Source organism: Pestalotiopsis fici, assembly GCF_000516985.1.
Source record: "Pestalotiopsis fici W106-1 unplaced genomic scaffold PFICI_Scf_1, whole genome shotgun sequence".
Classification (NCBI taxonomy): Eukaryota; Fungi; Ascomycota; class Sordariomycetes; order Amphisphaeriales; family Sporocadaceae; genus Pestalotiopsis; species Pestalotiopsis fici.
Window position 1 is genome coordinate 5,116,570 of NW_006917091.1, and position 24,246 is coordinate 5,140,815.

The following is a 24,246-nucleotide window of genomic DNA, read 5'->3' on the forward strand; positions in this document are numbered from 1 at the left end:
TCTCTCTCTCTCTCTCTCTCTCTCTCTCTCTCTCTCTCTCTCTCTCTCTCTCTCTCTCTCTCTCTCTCTCTCTCTCTCTCTCTCTCTCTCTCTCTAATCTTATGCGCGTGCGTGTGCGTGTGTGCGTTGCTGCGGCACCAGCCAAGCCAGTAATGGCATGTAGGTAGGTAGGTAGGTGTTGAGCACAGAGAAAAGGTAGTCAGGCCTGAGTAACTTGAGGACCTTGATGGCCACCTCGACACTACCCAGATCACCGAAACCTGACGTGACCCCCCAATCGGGTTCGTCTCGTCCCTCGCGCCAGTCGGTCTGTTTCTTGCGGTAGGTTTTCAACACTGCTACTTTTTTTGCTCACTTGGTATCTTTGTTTTCTTGATGTCAACCTACCAGAAAGTAAGAGCAAGAAGAAGTGAGCTTCTGATTTCGTTGCTCTTTTTGTTTTCTTTTTCTAAAATCTCCTGCTGCCAAGTAATCGCCCGCTCGCCCAAAAGCGATTTGCCAATCCCAAATGAGAGAGGAGAAAAAAAAATACCCCAGTGACAAAATCGTGTTGGATATTGCGGCTCATTCAGTGGTCCGGTTGCTTCTGGTTGTGTGTGTGTGTGTGTTTAGACGCAGCAGCGATGACCCGCGCGCTAGGAGTGGTGGACTGTTCAAAAAATGGCCATCAAGGTGTTTGGATTCGCCGTTTTGGGAAAGAATGGCATTGAAAACGACCGGGACTCGGACTGGGGGGTCTGTCAATTGCTGGACCGACTGCACATATGTGTGGGACCGTCTGGGTTCAATGGCACAACAGGCGGCGGCGAGTAGTTTGCATTGGTGGGGCTTTGCGGGGGGCTTGCCTTGGGTGCCTTTTCCGATTCTCGACTATCTGCAGCTGTCCGTCAGCTGGGTTCTTCTTTCTCCGAGCAACCTGCCTGCTGGCACTGCCGTCTCCTCGGCGCCTCTGTCTGCATTTACCTTATCTCACCAGGCAATGTTGAATGCTCTGACCGTTTTCTTGTGCTTGCTCGAGGTCATTCCCTGCAGCCACTTGTTGATAAACTTTTATTCTTCTTCCTCTTTTGGCCGAAGATGACTCCTTCCTTCATCAGAGATCCCATTCTTGCCTTTTTATGAAGGACACACAGAAAAAAAAAAAAAAAGGCCTTTCACTGGCCCAACAAATGGTGCCTGAGGTTGAGGCGGCTCAAGCCTGACTCTCCTTCTTTGGTAAGCCATGTTGTGTTTGCACATGATCTCAGCTAATTGCTTTGCGCGACTCATTATCTTGTCTTAGAAGTCATCTATTGACTTATTCTAGATGCTTCTAGTTTGTCGCAATAAATAATATAGAATGCTACGTAGTCTTTTCATCCCGAGGAGGAAGAAGAAGAAAAAAGGAAAAGAAAAAGAAATAAAGAACCCTGTACTCAGTGCATATTGACTGCACCATTTAGTTGGCATGGCCGATCCTCTTTTCTTTTGTTGCGCCATATTCCATACTTGATCAACTCTAGAACGTAGTCGCAAGACTAGAAACTGTGTATTCGTTCAATGGCTCTTCAATCTTCGCACTCATCCCTTTCGCCCGTCATCTTGCTCAAGCATAAGACCTGTCTTTGCGCTTGTCTCACCTGTTGCTCACCCTGCCAAACGTCTAGACCTGGCTAGCTGCCATCTCTCCCGACCCCAGGCATACCCATTGGGCAGGTATGACGGGGCCTTTCATTCTTGGTGGCGTATTTATTCGTCTACAATATTGTGGCTCCAACGGCAACAGGCGCAATGTGGGTGGGCAGTAGATAGATCATGATCCTGAATTTCGGGCAAAGCGATAGCTAGCAGGAGAGGAACCAAGCCGGAAAAAGAAAAAGAAAAGAAAAGTGACACCAACTTATCTGACCATATTCTGACATGTCTCGCATGTTTCTTAATTCTCCGGCACGTTCTTCGCAGCTACACGATGAACCATCAAAGTAGTGCAATGTCTAGTTTGAGACCCATCCATTGCGTCGGGTTTTGCGTCACCACCTTCGTATTCAAGAGTTCCCTTAGCTGTGATGATAACAGACGTTGCGGCAAGTCGGCAAAATAACCACGCGTTGGCTTGTGTCTGAATTGTGCTTGCTATTCTATTTTATCTTTATTTCATTTTCTTCAGCTTGGGCATGGCACCGAGATCTCACAGTTCCATGTCATTATGCGGTCTGATATCTTCCAACATGCCTTTCATGTCAAGCAATATGCCGCCACCAAGAAGCCTCCCTCATAAATGACTCCTTTGAGCCTCCTTGATAGTGGCAAGTTGGAAACCCGCCTCCGTGAAACGCCGACCTCTTTCGCTGAAATTGCGGATTGTAATGGTATAATGTAATGCGCCTGTCTTCCATCCAAAAACTCCCTTTCTACCCCCCCTTCGTCCAATTCTCGTCCCCCAGTCATGTAGAGAAAACAAACTAAAACAGGACGACTACTCATTACCATTCAGCATCGAATCAAAATGGGGCGGTTAGTGTTGCGTGGGAAGGACCGGAGGGCTGCCCTGTCGGAATTGTGGCACCATTCTACTCATGACGGGCGGAGCAGACATCGGCGAATTTTGTCTGCTTTCGCGAAGCGCAATGACCCTGGCCGCCTCTACTCGCTTGACTTCAAATGCCTTGCTGCGCTCCAATTCGAGCTTCATATTTGCGTTCCGATGATGCCATTCGCGATTAGCCTCTGCCTTGGTCCGTTCGTGAAGCAAAGTCCTCTCGCCTCGGAACCACGTGCTATCCAACTTGCGAGCTGTAGATTCAGGTGTGCAAATCGGTAGTTCGTCCTCAGGTCGTGAGGCAGCCGAACCACCCCAGAAGCACTCGAACGTGAGTTTGGCCTGGTTATTAACATTGTCAAGTCCCCAAAAGACGATGGTGTCTCCGTTGTATACTTTGACCCAGTCCCTATTCGGAGACCTAGGGTTCTTTGGTTCGTATGACAACAGGGGCACGTTATTTATACGCAAACCGTTGGTAGCCTTGGTCGATATATAAAACGCGTATGTGTCAGGACCTGGCGACGATGCCCGCGCAACGCTGTTTGAGCGCCCGCGTTCCCACGGTCTGAACTCGTTTGACGACCCTGTGTAGCCTTCTCTCCACAGCACAAGCCGGAGAGCATACTTTGGAACTTTGCTCTCTTGCGCGTTGGGGTGAACCATGGTGTTCTCGGACGCTCTCCCCCACGAGGCGACAGGGTCCGTAATGGAGAGAGAAATGCCCGTGAGAAGGGATCCAGGTGAAGAAGTGAGTCTAGCGACGACCGTTTTCGAAGGAGATGTGACGAGAAATGGGAGAGGGATTTGACTGTCCGGCGGTATTGTATCCGCGAGTGAAATTGCGCCATCTTCCTCCGACCCAGGTGGCGGAGCGGTCGGTGGTAAATCCCACTCCTTGCTCTGGCTCAGAGGTCGATCGTCTCGGCGTAGAAAGGGTCGGGACTCGTGTGCAAGCGCGTCTGTTTCAAACTGGTTGTTTGTCGGAGAGAACCACTGCATGGCCACATCCCAAAGCGGGGTCTTGCCGGCCCCAAATTCCTCTCGGCGCGCCTCGGCCGCGGTCCTGAACGCGCTGTATTGCGAATGTGTCATTTCTGGATAGTTGAGATGCCACGTCTCTTTATCTGCTGCGTCCCAAAACGTTCTTTTGTCCAACGGCCTATCGATCAGGCGGATGGACTCATTGGCCATAGCCGACGGGACCTTGGCGAGAAGTGTGTATTCATCTTCCTCTTCATCGGACAGACTATCGCCACCAGACTTGAGCCTTTTAAAAGATGGCTTCATATGTGAAGCCACACCATCAAATTCATCGCTGTTGTCATAAGAAGGTTTGCGCTTGCTGGTGTTGAGGTCGCTCATTTCAGACTTGAGACCAGGTGTTGTGCGTGCTAATGATTTCATGTTGAGGTTCTCCAAAATTGAGGAGGCGCCCCCAAGACTTTGTGAGCCAATACCCTGGTTGATGCTGTAAGCACTCTCATCCACCGTGGAATTGCTCGACAGAACAAGGCGGTAAGTGTTTTGCGACTTTCGCTTTTGTCGTGGAGTCGACAAATCGTCGGACTCGAAGCTATCATGAATCTCCTGATCCAGAATTTCTGTTTCAAAGCTGTCAACAGGCAGCGAAACATTGAGCTGAGATTCACCAATGGCACCCGAGCTACCTATGGCCGAATTATTAACTTCGCCCCAGAGCCGTTCCGGTGGCGGCTGACCAAAAGTGTAATTTTCCTTGTCCTCACCGAGTTCCATACCGGAATTGTTGGGCTCAGGATCTTCTTCCAACAGCGCACTCAATCCGGCATCGCCAAAGGATTCATGTTGCGCCCGCTCCCTGTCATAAAGGCTGAGCTGGGACGCTCCCTGTTCCAAACCATCGTCTGAGATCTCGTCGGCAGATTCAGCATCGGAAATCGCCAACCATGGATGGTCCTGGAGTTCTGCTATGGTCGCTCGAGTCTCTGGTCGTCTATCAATCATGCGCTGGAGGAAGCTAATCCCAGGGTCTGAAACACCTTGTTCAATCAGCGGTGTTACGTCCAAAGGCTGTGTCATAATGTGGTGAAGCAGCTCGGTGTAGCTCGTTCCATTTCGCACGGGGAATGGGGGCAATCCTGTCATGGCGTAAAACAGCACACCACCGAGCGACCAGACGTCGATCGCGTGATCGTAACGTTCCCGATTGACAGGTCTGCTGTCCCTGTGACGAACTCTGCGGCCCAACTCGTCATAGGTCCCGTATTCAGAATAGACTTCTGGCGCACAGTACAAAAGTGTGCCACAAAACGTTTTGAGAAATGTTTGCTCGGTATCGATCATTTTGGAGAGCCCAAAATCCGTGAGTTTGACGACGTACGGGTTTCGAGAGCCGATCAGGATATTGTCGGGCTTGACATCACGATGCGTGATCTTGTTGTCATGTAGGTAGCCCAAGGCATCGGTGAGCTGCCTGGTGATGATCTTGGCATCCTTTTCGGAAAATATGTCCCCGTCTAAAACGAGCTTCCCCAAGTCACCATGCGGTACATATTCCATGATGATGATGAATTGATGCAAGCCCCAATCGAAATGTTCGATATATTGCACAATGTTTTCCTATACTCATTAGAACGTGGTTACCACTGGCAAGCTCACCCTACTCACATGGGAGACTTTTTGCATGATTTTCATCTCATTCTCAACCTTCTGGTCTAGCACGCCATTTTTCATGAACTTGCGTTTGTCAAGTTCTTTTGCAGCGTAGGGCAGCCCGGTGAATTTGCTAGTAACCTTGTAAACTGTTGCAAAAGCGCCTTTGCCAATTACGCCCACTTTGGCATACTTTTCGTTGCTTTGAAACTCGCGAGGGTGTTGATATTCAAAAAGATTGGTCGCAGGCTGCGCTGCAGAGCCATTGCGTGCTGTCTTTTCATTCCGTACAGGCGGGGGGAATAGATTGACCTGCTTCTTGATTAGCAAAGCTGCACTTTTTTAAGACAAGACATTGACTCACAGGTCCTCCGTTGGGCCCAGGTCCAATAGTCCGATCCAGGTCAAATTCGATACCCTGCTTCTGGAAATACGCTTGAAGATTTTGGAGGTACCTGGCCTCGAGAGCGCCTTCTCTGTGCGGCATTCGGACCATAAACTCCATGTCGTGAGCGTTCTCGTGCATGAGAATCTTGATGTTGGTGCCACTCTCGAGTGTCCTCTTGGTCTGGTTTGGTTGTCCATCTCGACCATCCCTCTTCTTTTTCAGCATAACATCATCTACTATCGTTCCGTTGGTCGATGTATCCTCCAGCATAAGGACGCCATGTGTGTTGATAAATATCCGAAAATGGATATTGCTGAGCCTTCGAAACGGGTCACTGTGAAAACATATGTCGCAACGGCCTTCGTTACGGCCGAATGTGAAGCCCAGGGAAGGGGATTTGGCCTTGGCAGACAGCCTTAGCACAATGGCATAGTTGCCTATTCCCGGGGCGCGGCCAAACTCGCGAGGATCGTCCTCCCGGCGCGGGTCGGTCTTGATAGCATCGGCGGCGTATCTGACGGCAACATGTTCGCTGAGTATGTCGGCCAGGCCCGCGACTTCTCGGCTGGCATTCTCGGTTCGTGGGTAGAGCATGCAGACAATATCGGCAATGTCTTCGTTGGAGAAGCCCGAGTTCTGCTGGCCAAGTCGCCTGGGATCCAGCGCATTCTGCGTTGCTGTCAAGATGCTCAGGTTAGAACTGATGGCGCAAAACTTATCACGGGTCATCCGGGAGTGGGGATCGCACCTGGTTGCGTCGCTTCATCCTGTGAAGCCATGAGGCCAGGAAATGCGGCCCTTTGGGCACTGCGCAAACGGGCACTTGTTCAGTAGATTGGTAGCGATAGAAGCGTAGTGTGAATGACAAAGCAAAGTATGCAGTAATAAGTACCGACTGGGGAGGAAAACACCTTCCAGCAGCCGGCAGGCTGAAATATTCCAGACAATAATTGCAAGTAATCAACTCTTCTTCTCAATTGGGGCCATGGAAGAGTGTGATTCAAGGTAGGCAGACGTTCGATCGTAACGGAGGGCGAACTTCTTTTGGTGGGGTCTCTGTTCGCGCGCGTCGTTGCTATGGTTGCAAGCTTCCTGGTAGATAGCACGACAACCCAGGCAAGCCAAGTAGGACAGACAGCTCCAGTAATAAAGAGCAATACAGCGCAAGGAAAGGTGATGATTGGGTCTACGTGCTCCGCGCCCGTGATCAGAATACTCGAAGACGAACGGGGTAATGTGCGATTTAGCTAAAAAGGTTGCAAATAACATTTAGAGAAAAAAAAAAAAGTATTAGAGTTTTGCCAACATTGGGGAGAAAAACAAATGCTGGTCCAAAAAAGAAGTATACTTGGGTACTGCCTACTGTAAGTAGTAGGCAGGCAGGAAGGGACGGGAAATACTGCAGGTACCCAAGCACGTCAGGTATGGATGTAGTAGTAGTTTACAAAGTCAGGTGAGCATGGGCGATGGCACAATTAAAAATAACAGAACGAGACGTTTACGTGAGCGCCGATTAGGCGACCATGAATTGCAAGGGAAAGAAACAGGTAGAAGGGGTGCCTCGTTGAGCGAACATTGGGCGCCGTCTTTCCCTTGAAATGTTTTGTTCCCAAAGGCAAAGCACCGTTTGGGCGGCGCGAGGCAGCCAAGATAGCATGCACGCGCTGCAAGGTCTGGTGCAGCTCTCTCTTGTGAATCTGGTGCTCTGACGTGTTGGAGGGGGGAGGCCGTGGGTGGTGAAGCGTGACCACCCATTGGTCAGGCGGCTCCCTGGTCGGCTGTTCAGCAGCATCTCCGCCGATATGCTAGGCAGATCTCGGTATAGTTTCAGGGCGTCCACAATCTTGTCCTGGCCCCTGTCGTGTACCCTTCCAGTCTCACGCTTTGTGTGGGAGTCGCTAAATGGAGTTCTGGTGCTCTGGTCTGGGGAAAAAAGGAGGAGGAGGAGGAGGCTCTGTTACCTTTTTCATTCCATTATTTAAGGTTACATGTGTGGCGTGAGCACAAGCTGCCCAGAACAGTAGCATCAGTTTCTGTGGGTGATGGTGACCATATCATTCAGGTCATTATTGTATTCGGTATCTTGTCATGGACCATGGGCACTCGGCAACAAGTCTTGTATTAGAATACGTCATTTAATGCAAGACTGATCCATTGTGATCTCCTGAAATTTTCATCTTCTCCAAAAACTGTACGTATTGTAAATTTTTGCGCAAATTTTCATGCCATTTGCAAGCGAAGTTGAAGAAAAAGCAAGTCTACATATGTACTACTCATCCCACCGCGGCACTTGCCCGCCTATAGGACGCGAGCCCCGTCGATATCAGTGGCGACGACATCCAGTGCAATCCCTTGTCCAATGCTGCATAACCAGGAATCTCTTATTCGAGCGAAACCGGGAATGCGGAGCCAGTAAAGAAACCCAGCCAGGCATGGGCAATTGCAAATTGACGCGGGAACATGGGAACACGGGATACGATGATCAAGGAAATCACCCTCCATGGCCATTTCTTTCACACATAAAGTCGAGCAACGGGAAAATGAACCAACGATCAAATGCTGAAAAGACATTAATTTCAAAGTGGCAGGCTTGCCATGCTGTGCATCTATATGCAAACACTGCTTGCTATGCAAATGGCGCCATGTACATTTTTTTACTCCTTTTTTTGGTCCAGTTCGGTATATGCCAATTGACTCGAGTGACCAAGTAATAGTAAAACACTTGTCCCTGCGAGGAAAAAAAAAATATCTTCGCCCTTGTCCTGATCGCCGCCCATATGTTCGCTTTTTTTTATTGTAGTATATGCAAAAGAACTTGTCGTTTGGTCATGTCCAAATCATTACTTTCCTAGCTTAAAAAAAGCTCTTCTTCTTCTTAGGCTTGCTGTCCATGTCCTTGAGGATGTCATCAAATGTACTGCCGCCATTGTGCGAGTCCTGGCGCGAGCTGGTTCCCGAGTCTGGGCTGGCAAAGCCGGGCGAACCCATGGCCATGCCGTGCATGTTGCTCGAGGATCTGCTTCGTCCCATCATCACGCTTGTAGGTCGAGGACCAATGGATCCTTCCCGGCCAGTAAAGACACGGGACGTGCGTACGCTCGCGCGGCGCTGTTCACCAGGCATCGCCACTGGCTCAAGACCGAGAGCAACACTGGATCGGTAGCCAGGTCTGCCTGGAGCAGCCAAGCCCGCACCCGGTGAGGAATTCCGCAACGCCAACCCGGGGGCCATGCCGGTTGGCGATTCGCTACGATCCATGGATCTTGGGCTCATCTGAAGGCTGGGATCGTTGTCGGCAAAGACGGATTGAGGAGCCTCTAGCGGAGGCAAGTCGTTATAACCATCGGGCTCGGCCACAAACCCGCCACTTATGCCTGCTTCCCACTGCTTGGCGGCAACCCAACAGTGACTCCTGTGATAGATACCCTCAATGGAAAACTCGATTGTGTCTTCGCTAAGCTCCACATAGCCAGCACCGCCCGAGACTTCATACCACCTCTTGCGGGGTTCGGCAGCGTCTCCCAACCACGGGGGCTGGCCCTTTGGTGGTTGGCACAGGAAGTACTCGACTCCTTCGGTGAATTTGAGGCCAGGAGCATCGACGACAAGCATGGGCAACGACTGGATGACCACATAGAGAAAGAGGAAATATCCGATTCTTTGGTCGGCAATTTCACTGATCGGCTTGCCTTTGGCCTCCTTCTCCTCGAAATCAGTAAACTGCTCAAGGAATGGAAGCTTCAGTCTCAGAGTCTCAAAATCGTATGACTTGCTGAGAATGAGCAAAAATTCATGGGGTTGATAATTGCTGTCCAATCTCTTCTGCTCCTTGGCCGGAAGCTCATAGTAATTCTCCTTGACAGATTTAAAGTCGGGCAATCTGGGTGTGTCGTAAGGGATTGGAGGCAAGACAGGAGGTGATGACATGTCATACTCGGTCAGGATACGGCGTAGAGCTGACATTGGGTCGTTTTCGTCCTCCTCCATCTTGTCCGAGTCCAAGGATCGTGGTGTCAAGGATGTCCGGTCAACGATGAGGTCGTACAGGGCGCACAAGTCTGAGTAGAGGATCTTGAGGACTTGTCGGTTGAGTCCGCTTTCGGTAAATGGGTTCTTCTTGCTGCGGGCTTTTGGCGGCCAACTACCGAAGCTCGACTTGTAGTAGCCAAGGACAAATGACCGCATTCGTCCAAAGGATGACTTCCACCGGCCGAACTTGACATTCTTGTATTGTGTTGTCGAATTGGCAAGTCCCGAGAAAAGGGCTGGGAATTCAAAGTTCTCCAGTCTATTGTTGATATTGTTCTGTCGGTTGAGGAGCTCAAAGTGCCCTCTGTCTAGCCTTTGCCGCGTGTGCTCGGACAATTGGTCCCAGAGAGGCGAGTTCAATTCGCGCAGGGTAGTGTACTTGCCTACAGCGTGCGAAAAGGCTTCATTGTAGAGCTCCCATGATTTCATGCGTTCACCAAGTAGTAGAGCTTCGAGTGTCTTCTCCCGGGAGTGCCGGACATCTGCAATTGCCATGCTCTCCATGAAGAATCCAAAACTCATATCGACCGAGTCGCCAAAAGTTGATCCATCTACACTGGTAAAGTCATACTATGCGGGCACGTTAGTATTTCAAAGACTACCCAAAGAGAAGTGTTGCATTCGCATCGAGCTTCTCTGCAATAAATTTCTTGCTTACCTCTGCGAAATGATTGGCCACACGCATGAGAACAGGAAAGACAGTCGGTTGCGACTTGTTGCCGACCAACGGCTGTCCTGTCAGAAGCGCAAACATGTTCCGCAGCGAAATGAGACGTTCGAGATCTGGCTGCGGGCCATTGCCAGGTTGGAGCTGTCCGACCAGGACGCTCGACAGATACAATTTTGCTTCTCCGTTCGAATCGCTCAGCGGGGGCGAGGGCGGAGTATCGGCGTATCGCTCTGCATCGCCGACAGACAAACTGCCGCGGCCTGAGAAACTCTGCCCGCGGGGCCGTCCGCCGCTGTCAGACGACGAGAGGACCTCGGCTTCGATCAACTCCTGGAAGAAGAGCGAATAGTCGGTCACGAATGACATGACCTTGAACGAAGGTCCTTTGCCGCTTGCTTTTGGATGAAGGTAGACCAAGACATTGCCGCTTTCGTTCCACAGCTCGGGCACGCGCTCTCCCTTCTCGAGGAACGAGGTATTGTAGTCGGCCTTGGTCGGACCCAAGGTCCAAGCTCCTCCAGGAGAGCCTCGAAGGTCTTGAGAATTGGAGCGAGACCTGCCGCCTCCAAACCAGGACTTTCGAAGGCGTCCACGCTTCTCCATATCGCGTGTTGGGCTTTGACTGCCATTGCTTGAGGTTGGCCGGGAGTCGAGTGATGCGGTGGCGGAGACTTGACGGTTGCTAGCTCCAGGTTCCAATTTAGTGCTCGGGGGTTGAGCCGAGGCACTCCTTCCTCGTGGCTCTTTGGGAGGGGAGAGCGCTCTAGGTGCGAGGTTATTTTGTTTAGGGGGTGAAGTTTGGCTGTTGTGAAGAGAGCTACTCCTGCGCCTCGCCTTGGTCAGCTTTGGGGAGGGCTGCGTCTCTGTGAAGTTGAAACCCGGGTCACTAGGAGTAATTGGTAACTCGGGTGTCTTGGGCGGCAAAGGAGGAGCTGGTGAAGTCGGCAGAGGCGGCGGTGCCTGGGTTTGCTTCTGGAGTCTGCCCATCTCTGTAACGTCAAGGGAAGATTGACTCTGATGGCCCGCCTTGCCGTTCAAGGTCAAGGATGAGTCGAGCGCGAGCTTATCTGTGCTGGGAGAGTCAAAACGACTTTTAAGTTGGGCTTCCCAGTCGGCTAGGGTCGACGACGACGACGACTTTTCTTTTTGTTTCGAGTGCGGCTGCGATTTTCGCAGTGTGTTTGAATCTGAGGAGGAGTAACTGATCAGCGACGGAAAGAAGGACGACAAGCGATGCAGCTTGGATTTCTTCCTGAGGACTTCCGGCCGAGGAGGAGCGAGCACTGGCCCTGCGCTGGCCATTCGTGGTTTGGTGTTATTAGTGGTAGTAGCGGTTTCGGTTTTGGCAGGCGGTTGACTGGCGGCACCATCTGACTCTGGCTGCTGGGCTGGAGTTTCCGACGGACTGGATGCTAAATCCGCGGGCGGGACGGTTGGCTGCTTTTGGCTGTGCAGTTGCTGCTGCTGCTGCTGCTGTTCCTCGTTGGTGCTAGGGCTTTCGGCGACAGTAGAGCTGGGCGAATCTCGGTCGTTTGTGGTGTTTACAGAGGTCGATGACGAGGTAGGAGAAGAAGAAACAGAGGCAGAAATAACAGAACTGCGGCCACTGCCGGCACGCTTCGACTTACTTGAAGACATATTGGGCTTGTCTTGCAAAGTGATGGTATCCCTGACCTGGGGATTTTTCCTTTCAACCAAGCAAGCAAAGCAAATAATGGACAGAGCCCGAGAGTTAAAGGGCTGCTACGCAAGCCTCCTACCGCTAAGCCCGCAGACTCGTAGTGGGCGTGTATGGGTGATCCTGGGATCCAAGCACCGTTCGACCGTCTCCACAAAGACGGCTTCGTGCTTTTACGGACCTTCTTGCGGACGCTTGCGTACGCGCAAGCATCAAAGATTGGTTGTGGAGAGGGCAGGACAAGAGCTAGTAGACGAAGAGATCTCGGGTTTGGCGGCAGCGAGTGGGCGACTGGGGACAAGCTTAACGAATAGGAGAACAACGGTCGAGACAAGCAACGGTCCAGCGACGAGCACAAATAATACCTAGAGGTGAAATGCGTACAGACAGCAGTAATGAGAATAATGGACCAAGCAGTTCCCAGTAGCAAAGTATAAAATACCAAGGCGAATGAATACTCGTGTTCACAAAGTTGGCAGTTGTGTAGGCAAGGCAGGTTATTTAGTAGTATAAAATCAAGGTTGGGAGCTTTTCAACGGTGCCCAGGCAAGTGGCTTGCAAGGAAGTTTTGTCAAGTTTCTAGAAACGGCACAGCACATGAGCTCTCTGTTTTGGGACGTTTGGGACGGGGTCCCACGCTGCTTGGGCGCTGCAAATGAACCACCCCCTGCCATCATATGAACCCAACGCGCTGCAACTGCTATGTATCATTATGCAAGCCCGTGCTAACACATAGAGCTGTGGGTTGCGTGCGGGTGTGGGTGGCATTGCATTATTTTTCTACGCCGCCGGGAGCGAGCTCGTGCTGTTCGCGATTCGCCAAATGTCGTCTCCTAGTTGAACTACTTTTGTACGTACTACATACTGCTTGCGCGAACGTGGGAATTGATGAGGGGGATGGATGCCAATGATGCATGGCCAGGCTTCCCAAATCTTCCTTTCGTCGGTGGCTTTGGCATGCAGCAAGCGTCGTCGTCGCCACCGCCGCTACACACACATACACGCAAGAGAAAAATCGTGTTGCGATGTGCTGTGTGTACGTGTGCAGCAGGACCCGACCCCCAATGGACAACGAGTCTCGTCCCGCTTCAGCCACGGTGCGTATGCAATGAGCAAGATACATGGCCTGACTGCAGCAGTTGTGACTGCGTCATTCTCTCTTTCTCCAAGGACTTGCAGGGGTTGCTGCCGGGCAGGTGGGCGGGCAGGCAAGCAGGGGAGAGGTGCAAAGAGAGAACAATTCCCGGGGAACTGGGCCAAGGCCTGTTTAGGCGGCATATTGCTCCAATGCGTGCCGCTGTTTCGCTTTCTACCCTGGTCGTCCTCAGGCGATCTGCGAGATCGTCCATGGATCGCATCATCCAGGAGGGAAATTATGTACTTGTACTACTATTATTACTGTGTATTGAAATCACTTTGCAACTTCATCTCGCGCTCCTCCTTCTAGAAATTGTGCTGAGATTGCGCCCTTGCTGCAGGGCGGTACCGACGTCCTGCAAGTCCCCGCCTAGGGCTCGATATTTACAATACGAAATGCAAGAGAGGCAGAAAGAGAGCAAAAGGTTCGTGCCTGAAAACAGCTGAGCAGACTAACGTGGCGTTAAGGGTCTCTTGGTCGCTTGGAGGGGGGCTGCAAGGGCTATTATTAGCTCTCACACTGTCGTTCATCGCCATGTCGGGGCTAGCGGACAGTCACGACAAGGACAAAACGAGAGAGAAAAAAATGCAGAGGAGAGAAAAACCTTTCACCACGAGTTTTGGTCGCGCTGCTTGCGCTGTAAGCGAGTCGTTCCGCACGCACGTGGTGTAAATAACTCGTGATTCAGCAAAGTATTTCAGCCGAGTTTTAGTGCAACGGTCCATGGTTTTGCCCCTTTCTGATTCCGTTCCGGTCGGTCTTTTCTCTTTCATATTAACTTTTATTCCGTCATATTCAGCCAGTGGTACCTTAGGTAATAAATTTGCTTCTTCGTGCGACTCACCTGTCAGAGTGTATCAAGGGCCGCTGACTGATTTGATCGCTAATGAAACTGATCTGTCAACCGCTGCAAGCTTCCTCTCCCCCTACCCTACCACACACAAGTTACCACAACTGTCTCTTGAGATCACGATAGGCCAGCCAAATGAGGTGATCCACGAGATGATCAGTCCTTCATACAATGGAGTTCGTTCTCCAATCCAGTGACCCCGCCCTGCTGGTAGCTGCAAGTCAGCACGCAAGTGCATGTCCCGTCCCTCTCTGCACATTGACTCCATACAGTGACTGAAGCCATTCCCTAGCGCTGACCATCGGAACTCAGGAGGAGGCCCTGTCAAGCTTGTGATTTGGAACTTTTTGACGATGCCTACATGCCTTGCATTGGCTACTCGGATTATAGAACTCATCAGATTCGTGGAGGAGGCTATTCCAAATACTAATTGCAAAGGAGAAATTCTCAACCCAGAGTCGCGGATAATGATTGCCACGGTGGCGTCGAAAGGAGCATTCTCTTTTTCCTCTTCTTTTTTTCATTACTATACTTTCGCTTCTCGGTATGTAGGGCTGAGTGCTCCAGGAGGATGCCCTGCTGTAGCACAGCCTCAAAAGTTGGCTTTGATCATGACTATATTATTACACCCCGAGGATGCAATGTCTGCTGAAAAATATCATTCTCCATTAAGCAGACGAATCCTTCGTCGTTGTCTAGTCTGCAAATGGCCCCATTGGATGGAGCATTCTGAGCCCACATATTGAGGCTGCCTAGTGGGCGGTTCGTCCGTCGTCGTGCGCGTCGTTCGTGGGCTGTCCAGCGAGCGCTCCCAGTAGGGGGATGGATCGCACCACTTGTTCGCCGGCCTCGGGAGCGAAATTCTTCTTGTGCGGCTCTTGACAGATTTCCGGCAACCCGCTCGCTCGCTGCCCACTATACACAGTAGGCATTAGCTGGATGACCAGATCCGCATCCATTCGGGATACACCGAGTCCGTAGTACAGCTTGTACAAGGTAGGACTGCCTAGAAGAACGCCCTAGCACGCCCCGTGGAAAGGGAACATTCCATATGCCCACACTGGTTGCTACCTCGGCGACCCTTTTAATACCTTAAAAAGAAAATTGAATCGAGATTCTCCAGAAAAGCATGAAACGTTTAGGCGCGGTCTGAACGCCATGCCCCCGGACTACGTACCTCTCTACAGAATGGCCAAGCGACGCTGCAAGGATCTGATATTACTACTTATTTGATCATGCTCTCATGGTGCAAGACTTAAGACTCCACATTGTGTACTTGCGTCTCTAGGTCCAGATGATATAGTAGTGGCATATGTCCAAGTCATACTAGAAATTTATGAACAGGCAGAACAGACCATGTAATCAGACAGAATAGGACAAGTGTCCATTTACATTAAGAGAGCGTACATAGTACTTTTGATGCCAAGGATCCGAGTAGGATAGAACACTTGCTGTTTACAATATAATGATGGCATTTACAAAGTATTGCCGTTGCAATCCTTATGTATCTTGCAAGGAAGGCACTGTTCGCAGTCTAAGGCTGGGAGTCGACCCTCCTGCGTGGTCGGCTCGTGCCGAGGAGGCAGTCTGGAAGACCGTGCTACTCGACCTTGATGACAGACTCTGCCGAGTGCTTTCGGGCGAGTCGTCGTTGTCTTCGTCGATGACCCTAGTACTGTGTACTTCTGGGCCATGGCGGACGCGTACAGCCGCGATTTTCTGACCGAGCCAGGGCCTCAAGTTGACTATTCACGTTAGCAAAGAGGGAACATGCGGGACAAGCGAGGCCGTGGCCAGCCCGGGGCCCACGGCTCCCCATATCGGGCGTCCGATGGAAATGACTATATTATTATACTTACAGTAGCCACCGCAACCAAGGATGCCGAGCCAGAGCACAAGCTCGGATCCGTAGATCACCATGCCGAGTACGTCCAGGTCCGGCTGGAAGAAGATGGACACCAGAGAGGTGAGATCCCCGAGCGCATCAATGGCAACGAAGATAAAGGAGATGCCCCTGACGGTCCGTTCCTTGTAAATATCCCAATAATGGCGCAGCACGCCCGCGCTGAGGAGGGAGGCAGACAAGACGGCCATCAGCGTCATGGGCCACTGCAGGTGGCGACCCTTGGCGGCGTACAAGGCGAATACAAAACCCAACTCGACGCCGGCCAACACGAGAGCCAGTGGCGTGACGAGGACCAAGCACTTGAACCAAGACCATCGGCTCCCGTAGTACTGGCACTGGAGCCAGGTGGTCAAGCTGAGCGCCGTGAGGATCTGAGGTTGGATCTTCAGCGCGATATGAAAGTCCTGCACAATGTTATAAGCGCCGAGAGGGATGCCGGCGGTCGCCCATAGTAGCATCATGACGGGTTGAAGCCCCGTCGTGTCATGTTTGCGGTAATTGATGATGATTTGGGGAATCAGCTACCGCGGAAGATGATCAGTTGCTGTAGAATTCGGAAGTTGGCCAGCAGACTGGACTCACCTGCACCGACCAGCATACAGCGCCCGCTATTCCCAGCGTTGCAGCAGCAATTGGAACATCCATTTTTAAGCATAAAGAAGCCGAGCGGCAAGATGGGTGTACTATCAGAGTCGTATGACCTGTATGTGGTTGGTCGGGTCGTCCTCTGTACTATCTCGCAGAGCCTCAAGGATGGAAATTTCAGGAGCAATGTTTAATGACTTTGAGCCAATCAAAAGCTAGCGCTCCGGACCTCAAGGTGACCTCTGGGTTGATTGCTATCTCGCGTAATACTGTTTCATTGGCTGCCCTCTACCATCCAAATTCCATGGGCACATGATCATATCGATGTGCGAAAAGTATTCCGGACGGTAGATGGGCGACGATCCACTTGTTGAAGAATGCTTGCCAGAGTCGTGCGATTAACTGGCATCTTCCCTGAGCATGCAAGCATTCCTGCTGGGTCCCATACCCTTTACACTACTTGGGTGAAACTGTGCTGGCCCCGCTCGTTTTATGGGCATCATATTGCTTACCACAGTCCTAGAAAAGTGTAAATCTTTCTAGAGAGTCCTCGGCCCCCGCCAAAGATAGCGAAACGGCCACCTAGCGTACACACGTATGCCATTTTCCTCATTCCCATTCATGATCCAGCAGTAGTATTGTGCTCAGGCTAGCACTAATAAACAGTGGGAACTGATTTAAAGTCCACCATGGGAGAAAAATCTCGCAGATGGAGATCAGGTTGACGAACGTATGTGTGCATTCCCCCACATCCCGACGAAGCAAAAGTAAGGGGTCGGTAACTTTGACTGTTTACACTGTTTTGCTAGACTAGCATACGATACGATGCTGCTTAACTATGCTCTTTGTACGAAATATTCTTGGTGTATTGGGGGAGGAGAGAAGAAAAAAAGAAAAGGCAGTTGTGATATATCAAGTCGGCACATCAAAAAGTGCAAAAGAATTGCGTCCCTCGAGCCGGATTTGAACCGGCGACCTGTGGATATTCCTGAATTGGAATTGTTGCAATTACAGTCCATCGCTCTGCCAACTGAGCTATCAAGGGTTGTTGGAGAAGTGGGCTCCAAATAGAGACTATGATGGTTGTAAATCTGCATCTCCACATTATAGTGGGATCCAGAGTCACAGAATTAGGCTCACGGAGACTCCCGACACTCTATTTCCTTCTTCCTAGATCCGACAATCTTCATGCTCCTCGGGAGCTAAAAAGGTGAAAGCCTCCCTCTGGGTCCGATCAATTGATAGGCAGGCACTGCATATGCTATACCTGAGACAGATGTATTTGGCGCACGAGTGTAATCACACAGCGTATGCTATTCTATCAATATTAACCACAACGTAACTTCTTTTATCTTATTTATTTCAAAGTGAACGCCGGTCGCTCTCACTGTAGTATCCAAACCATTATTGTATCTCTGTTACGAAAGTTACTTTGCGCATACTTGTAGGCTCACCTTTCCTTGAACATTCGTTTATTTAGTGTCAAGACACGTAAGGTATTTTATCCATTGATATTCCACTCTGAAAAAAAAAATTGTAAGAAAGACTATAGTGCTGTGGCGCCAAGGATTCCCCCTCTTTGCCAGAATAGTGTTTAACTGGCAAAAAGAGTATACAGACAGTAATCTCCAAAATGTCGAGGCATTCTTTACCTCTATCATTTGCACTTTTCGAATCGAGTCACGCCGACCAACTATTCATTGGTCGCGGGGAAGACCGCAAAAGATCGATCCGCAATCAAGAATAAATATACCATCTGCAAACAAGAGCCAGCGACCACAAGCAGGCTTGGCCTCTGGTGGAGCATCTATCCTTCGCGAGAACTTGAGCCGGCTGGTGGTGTGGGTCAGTGAAGCGTCGGAGACCGGAGGTTGACCATACATCACAAACTATCTAGGTAGGCAAGCCAATGCCATTGCATGGAAGAAATTTGTCATCCATCACCTTGTCTTTCCCTCGCAGGAGTAAGTTGATAGTTATACCAGAAAGTACCTGCTAAACAAAGCCCGGAGAATGACTCTCAAATACAGACACTATTCCGCCGGTCGTTGTAGCCACCGAGGGGCTACTCTTGCATGATGCGTCAGCAAACGTATCGTGCACCTTGCATTTTCTCTCCCCCCTTGTCTTACACGTTGAGGTAGTACACAGCGAGAATGGGTTGGAGGGACTCGTCCAGTCTGGTGGGGGGGTTGGAAAGGGTAGGAGGGGCAATAGATGACCTGGCACAGGCACGATGAAAAAAGTGTTGGTTTCTTTTTCTTTCTTTTTTCTTTCTCCATCGGACCCAGGGTTAAATGTTGTCAGTGGGCCAATCAGCATGCCTGACATGGACCGAAAAGGGCAATTGCACAGAGAGGTGTGCGGTGGCAGTCGGTCAGCGGGCTACTTTTCGAGGTGACGCGAGATCTCGTAAAGGGTATGTAGGTATGTATGTATGTAGGTAGGTAGGTAATGTAGGTTGCCCTATCTTGTTTGGACGTATGTACTATAAACGGCCCACTGGCGTCGACATATCAAGTCCCTCCCTCCTAGATGAACACCCCTCCTCATCACACATGCGTCTTTCTTAGCGAAACAAGGACGAAGCAGGTGCTCCGAAAGGCAGAAGTATTATGAAAAGTAGAAAAGAGAAGGGTCTGGCTCGTCAATATGTAATGTATCAGGTGTATGGGACGTATGCAGGTTGAACGTTCATCGATGCCCGAGGAAAAGACGCCGACGTTATTGGTGGTGAGTGGTCAGGTCTCAGCTCCTTTGCCGCTAAGAGTTCCCAGATGGAAAAGTGATGGCTTGCAACCTTGTAGTTGCGCCCTGCAGGCACCCCGATGGGCCATCGACCACAATTTCCTCTTTGGGTCAGAACATCGGAATCATTGTTTCACGGTATGCTATAGTAAAAAATGATTTGCTTAGTTCTCTATTGCTTCTATAGCCTCGTCGAAGCTTGAAATTACAGCCTTGCGCCCGACTAGATGGTGATTCGAAGGCGTCTTGGAGCCAATGGCCCCCAAAAAAAAAATTGTTTGCGCTCTAGAGCCGGGCCTCAGCAACTGGCCGGGTCAGGTGACGAGCGGCCAGTCAAAGTGAGCGAGCTTCTGGCATCCCATTCTCGGTGACTACAGGGGATTCTATTCGTCAATGGCCTACTAGCTCCATGTACAACTCGCCAATGAGAGCAAAGTTCGATATACGCCTCTTGAAGAGGTGTTCGCGGATGAGGACCATGGGGTCTTTACATCTTCCAAAGGTCCAGTATCACAAACCGTGTATTCTTCATTATTTGTCCTTCACCCAAAAGAAAAACAGTTTATCGAACAAATATCACACCCCACTCAGAAAACAAGAGACCCGCTCTGTCTGTGCCTGACGTCTGCTGATTCGGTTATACTTGGGTTAGACAGACAAGGTACCTACATATGACCGGTGACTTATACGCACGCGCCATGCAAATGGATCACTCCCGGGAGACACCCCAGTTTGTCGAGGGTATCAAGCTGGTCATCCAAGAAGTACAAAAGCCCCGTCCCCGGTTCCTCCAGAATCCCGGTGCCGCCGATTTCTACCTGCCCCATTCTCCCTTTCATTCTTCTCCCGAAGTCAGTGAGCCTGGTGATGAGAGCCTCTTTGATGACTTTTTCGACTGGACTTTGTGGAGGGAAGACCAAGTCATCAACGCACCATCTAGATCCAAGTCTGACAGTCCCTCCATGCCTGGACTCACCTCCGGCACGACTCCACCGCCATCAGAAAAAGACGGCGCCACCTCTCCTCCACGGGAGAAGGAGGACTACTCTCAGTACAGGAGTCAGCTCAAGGAAGCCAAGAAGACTGATGACGGGTATACCTTTCCCCAACAGCGGGAACTCCGGCCCAAGAACAACTCGGCCTATCATCTTCATATCTCAGTCAACAATGCACACTCGGCCGGAGCAAGCATCAATGGCTACAACTCCGAGAGCACATTGCTGTCTCCACCCTCGAGTCCAAGGTCCAGCAGTGACGGAAGTCAGTTGAACAATCCCTACCTAGCTCGCGGGAAGCGCAACGGTCCCCTCAAGAATGGAGACGAGGTGGCAGAGGTGCGAGCGGTAGGAGCATGCGTTTGCTGCCGAGTCCGTAAGGTCAAGGTATTGCCTTCATCACAACCAATATATACAAAGACAGATGGCTGACATGTTGCTAGTGTGACGAGAAGGATGTCTGCGGCAAATGTACCGAGAAAGCACCAAAGTACAAGTGCGGTTCTGGTTCCATCCTGGGGCGCCACATCTGCTTCCGTAATCCATTCGCGGAAAGCCAACTCTTATTTCCCCAGATTGCAAGTACGTCCATCATATGTCCAAACAATGTCGAAAGCTTCTTCGTCGAATCTAACAGCAAGCAGAGACAGACACGGGTCGTTTCCCATCGCTCATTGCGAGCCGACCGGCGCCTGGTGATAAAGTCGGAACGCTCAATGTATACTTCCGGCCGGCCATGAACGACAGCATACCGCAGAACCCTCTGCGCTTGCATGTCGTAATGAAGGCCAGTAGCCTGGTACCTGGACAAGAATTCGATGCCAGCAACTGTAACCTGCACATTGACCATCAACCGAACTATGTCGATTTGCGTCAATGGGCACAACAACACATGGTCAACATAGGAAGTACCGACTTCCAGTCCACTCTAGACAACTTTGTCCTCGAGTACACGCACACGCCAATACGTGCGCCCGGAAAGCACGTGGCCCTGCCCAAGGTGAGTACGTCAGCGCCCGTCTCTCAAGCCAATACTTATCTTTTGTAGTGTGACCTTCTGAACAAGATTCACGAAATGCGATGCTTGTACAAGATCTGGAGTCAGAAAGAGTTTGTGTACCAGTACGAGTCTGGTGGACCCATGCATGTACTTGGTAAATTGTTGCAAACCGGATTGAGAAACCTGGCCAAGTTCGAGTTGAGGCGACTCGAACAAGATGTCTTTGCCCTCTTGGAAAAGTCTCTTGTCAACCCCAAGCAAAAGGATGCCTTGCAGGACGACGATCAAATGGCCGTCTGGGCAGCCGTGCTGCAACTCATCCTGATGTATTACGACCTGTTTGGCAAGACCGTATCAGTAAACACCATGCCGCCAAGTTAGTTACCCACTATTGACACATGCGATCACAACAACTGACTGTTTCCAGATCATGCATACTATCGAAGCGCCCATCAGCTGCGGAATATCTCAAAGAAGTTGTTCTCTGCGTTGGTTGTGATTTGCGAGGCGTCATTCGGCAAGAAGGAACTCGCTTTCAAAGTGGATAGCCGCCAGGGAGAACATCAATGCCGCGTGAAGGAACGTATGAACGCCGTGCTGAAACAGGTCGAGGCTCGCCGGGATGAGTATAGTGAGTATTATCGCAATTTCTTTTAAACAACCAGACTGCTGACACCACTTTCAGTCGACAGCCTCGACCCGAAGCTCAACCAATTGAACGTGCTCCTCTCGGTCTTGCGCCCCAAAACCACCAAAAAGGGCCATTCCGCGAAACGCCAAAAGACATCAAGGTAGTTAGATGAACTGATGAGATCGGACGAGGTTAAGAGAGTGTTTTTCCAATGTTTGGGGTCAAACTTGCGTGTCTGATGTATTTGGGGGGTCGGTGTCCATGCCGGAAGGCAGTATTGCATTATTTGTCAAGGCGTTCGGAGTCCATATGATACCCACTCTTCACTCATCGTCTTTTCAAATGGAATCGGCAAGAATGATTGCTAGGGTTGGAACTTGTTGGTATCGCGGATAATCTGGGGGGGGATTTGGCAGCCCGAGTAGACTAGAATCTATGCCATGAATCACGACATTCTCACAACGGTCGCTTTGACCTTTCTTCCGACCGTCCATGGCTCTTTCTTGTGTTTTGCGACGCTTTTGAATGCTTCGCCAATCTCGTTTCGCTCGAGCAAGTCGGCTATCTGGTCGGCAACAAAAATCGTCAACTCTATCTGAGGTTTCTTCTTGCCATCGACGATTTTGGCGGAAAATCTGTGCTCACATCAATACGATTACAAAGATGAGCAAGGGCTGGAACAAACCTGATGAGCTTGTCGAGTTCGTCTATCGCTTTGGGTTCGGCAGGGCATACAGTGGTCAGGACCGAGGCCACAACACCAAAATAATCAGCCCAAAAGTTTGCCTCGGGTGAGTCGTGTGCAGCAAGCTTCCGGAGTCCAATGTGCAGTTGCTGGTCAATCGGACCTAGAGTGGAGCCCCATCGAGCACAAGTAGTCAGACCGAGAACAGCCCTGGCGAGATGAGTCAATCCTGGCGTGCTCGGATCGCGGGTGACAGTGCGATGAAGCTCATATGCTGCATTGGCCTCGCTGGGCTCGCCGAGGTGAGACCAAATTTTGCCTACAAAGAGTCGCCCAAGCCCCAAGGTGAAGACTGTGGTGATCTTTGAAAAGTCGAAACCTGTAGGTGCAGCGGAAAGAATGGTCGTGATGACAGATGACATGACATCGTCTTTTGTCTCATCGTCTGGCTGATGGAGGAGAGTGAGTGGTTTCGTTTCCCTGATGTTCCGCGGTAGCTTCATAAGTAAAGCTCCTTCTCTGTTACCACCGGCACAGAATGTCACAGTACGGATATTTGGCACAGCAGTAATCAATGCATCGACTACTGTAGTGATGGCAGGAAATTGCTGGCGTCGCCGAGTTGACATACCACTGTGAAGCTCCGAGTCAGTCGACAAGACACAAGAAACTATAACAAAAGGCTCTCATCAATGCTTACTAGATTTTGCCTTCATATTCCTCATTCACAAGGCGCATAGCAGTGGTTTCCTTGAAGAATTGCCCTGATACAGTATAGGATCCAATGGCTGGGATCGGGTAAGGCTGAATAGGATCATTATGCATCAACATGCTGCCGTAGCCACGGAAGCCTCCACCACAGAGGTAGACATCGATCCCGCCGAGATTTGGACTCTCGCAAAGCGTTCTGAGTTCAGCAAATTGCTGCTTCAGCTTGGAAAAAGCGACCTCTAGGCCGGACTCGAGTTCGTTCTTTGCCGTCGCTTGCACATTTGCGTCACCACCGAGGATTTTGATTAGCCTCGCGGCACCAAAAGGGAGACTCTTGCCAGTCTGAGATGCGAGAGTCTCATAGCCTTCCATGGCTGAGTTCATGTAAGACATTTGAACAGAGCCACCGCCGAGATCCAGGAACAGGCCATTAACTTCAGAGAAGCTGCTTCGAGCTCCCATGGCTCCAAAGAGGGTCTCGACCTCGGGAGCAAGTATCTGTACTCCAAGTCCGGATGCTTTAAAGATGGCATCTAGCATGGTGCCAGCATTTTCAGCCTTTCGCATCGCTTCCGTTGCAAAGATGGAAATATTCTCTGGCGGTACACCATATCCAAGTGCAATGGATTTGAAGCGGGCTAGAGTATTCGAAACCTGGCTGATTGTCTCTGCCGGGAAGAGTAGAGCTCCACCGGATGATGATGATGATGATGAGTTGAGTGCATCAAACAGAGAGATGGCAGCACGCTCGCGATACAAGCATTTCAAAAGGCGTGCGTGCGGTGGTGATAGGTCAGACACGGAGAATCGTATACCGTTACTGCAGGAGGTCAGAATGAGAGCCCCAAAAGAAGTAGGGTAATGTTCTAGCTCGGGAATCGCGGCAGCTATCACCAAACGTAAAGCTCACCTTCCCATATCTACCAAGGCATAGAGGTGGCTGGCGAGTTGAGGTTCCCATTTCGGCATTCTAGCCTGGAAATTATCCAAAGTGATGATGTCTGTTCCGGACGCCATTCTGGGTGATGAATATGAAGCAAGACGGCCGCGAGAGAGTGCGGGACACAAGATAGCTGCCTG

The 24,246-nt window shown here is 50.6% G+C and overlaps 5 protein-coding genes across 5 annotated transcripts; 1 reads left to right on the forward strand and 4 right to left on the reverse strand.

Annotated features, from left to right (window-relative positions):
• Nucleotides 1–2,494: 2,494 nt before the first annotated feature.
• On the reverse strand, nt 2,495–6,319 carry PFICI_01507 (uncharacterized protein; the record flags this gene model as incomplete). Its single annotated transcript, XM_007830088.1, has 4 exons — nt 2,495–5,119; nt 5,168–5,464; nt 5,517–6,217; nt 6,289–6,319. The coding sequence occupies 4 exons, from the start codon at nt 6,317–6,319 to the stop codon at nt 2,495–2,497; spliced, it is 3,654 nt and encodes a 1,217-aa protein (XP_007828279.1).
• Nucleotides 6,320–8,393: 2,074 nt separating this feature from the next.
• Nucleotides 8,394–11,877, reverse strand: PFICI_01508 (uncharacterized protein; the record flags this gene model as incomplete). The annotated part of the gene is made up of 2 exons (XM_007830089.1): nt 8,394–10,139; nt 10,228–11,877. The coding sequence occupies 2 exons, from the start codon at nt 11,875–11,877 to the stop codon at nt 8,394–8,396; spliced, it is 3,396 nt and encodes a 1,131-aa protein (XP_007828280.1).
• Nucleotides 11,878–15,405: 3,528 nt separating this feature from the next.
• On the reverse strand, nt 15,406–16,456 carry PFICI_01509 (uncharacterized protein; the record flags this gene model as incomplete). Its single annotated transcript, XM_007830090.1, has 3 exons — nt 15,406–15,650; nt 15,765–16,332; nt 16,394–16,456. The coding sequence occupies 3 exons, from the start codon at nt 16,454–16,456 to the stop codon at nt 15,406–15,408; spliced, it is 876 nt and encodes a 291-aa protein (XP_007828281.1).
• Nucleotides 16,457–19,842: 3,386 nt separating this feature from the next.
• PFICI_01510 (uncharacterized protein) lies at nt 19,843–21,934 on the forward strand (the record flags this gene model as incomplete). The annotated part of the gene is made up of 6 exons (XM_007830091.1): nt 19,843–20,526; nt 20,583–20,721; nt 20,784–21,139; nt 21,188–21,515; nt 21,567–21,770; nt 21,825–21,934. 6 exons carry the CDS (start codon nt 19,843–19,845, stop codon nt 21,932–21,934), a joined length of 1,821 nt encoding a protein of 606 aa, XP_007828282.1.
• A 281-nt stretch (nt 21,935–22,215) lies between these two features.
• PFICI_01511 (uncharacterized protein) lies at nt 22,216–24,183 on the reverse strand (the record flags this gene model as incomplete). Its single annotated transcript, XM_007830092.1, has 4 exons — nt 22,216–22,405; nt 22,456–23,088; nt 23,156–23,986; nt 24,077–24,183. The coding sequence occupies 4 exons, from the start codon at nt 24,181–24,183 to the stop codon at nt 22,216–22,218; spliced, it is 1,761 nt and encodes a 586-aa protein (XP_007828283.1).
• Between the last annotated feature and the right edge of the window lie 63 nt (nt 24,184–24,246).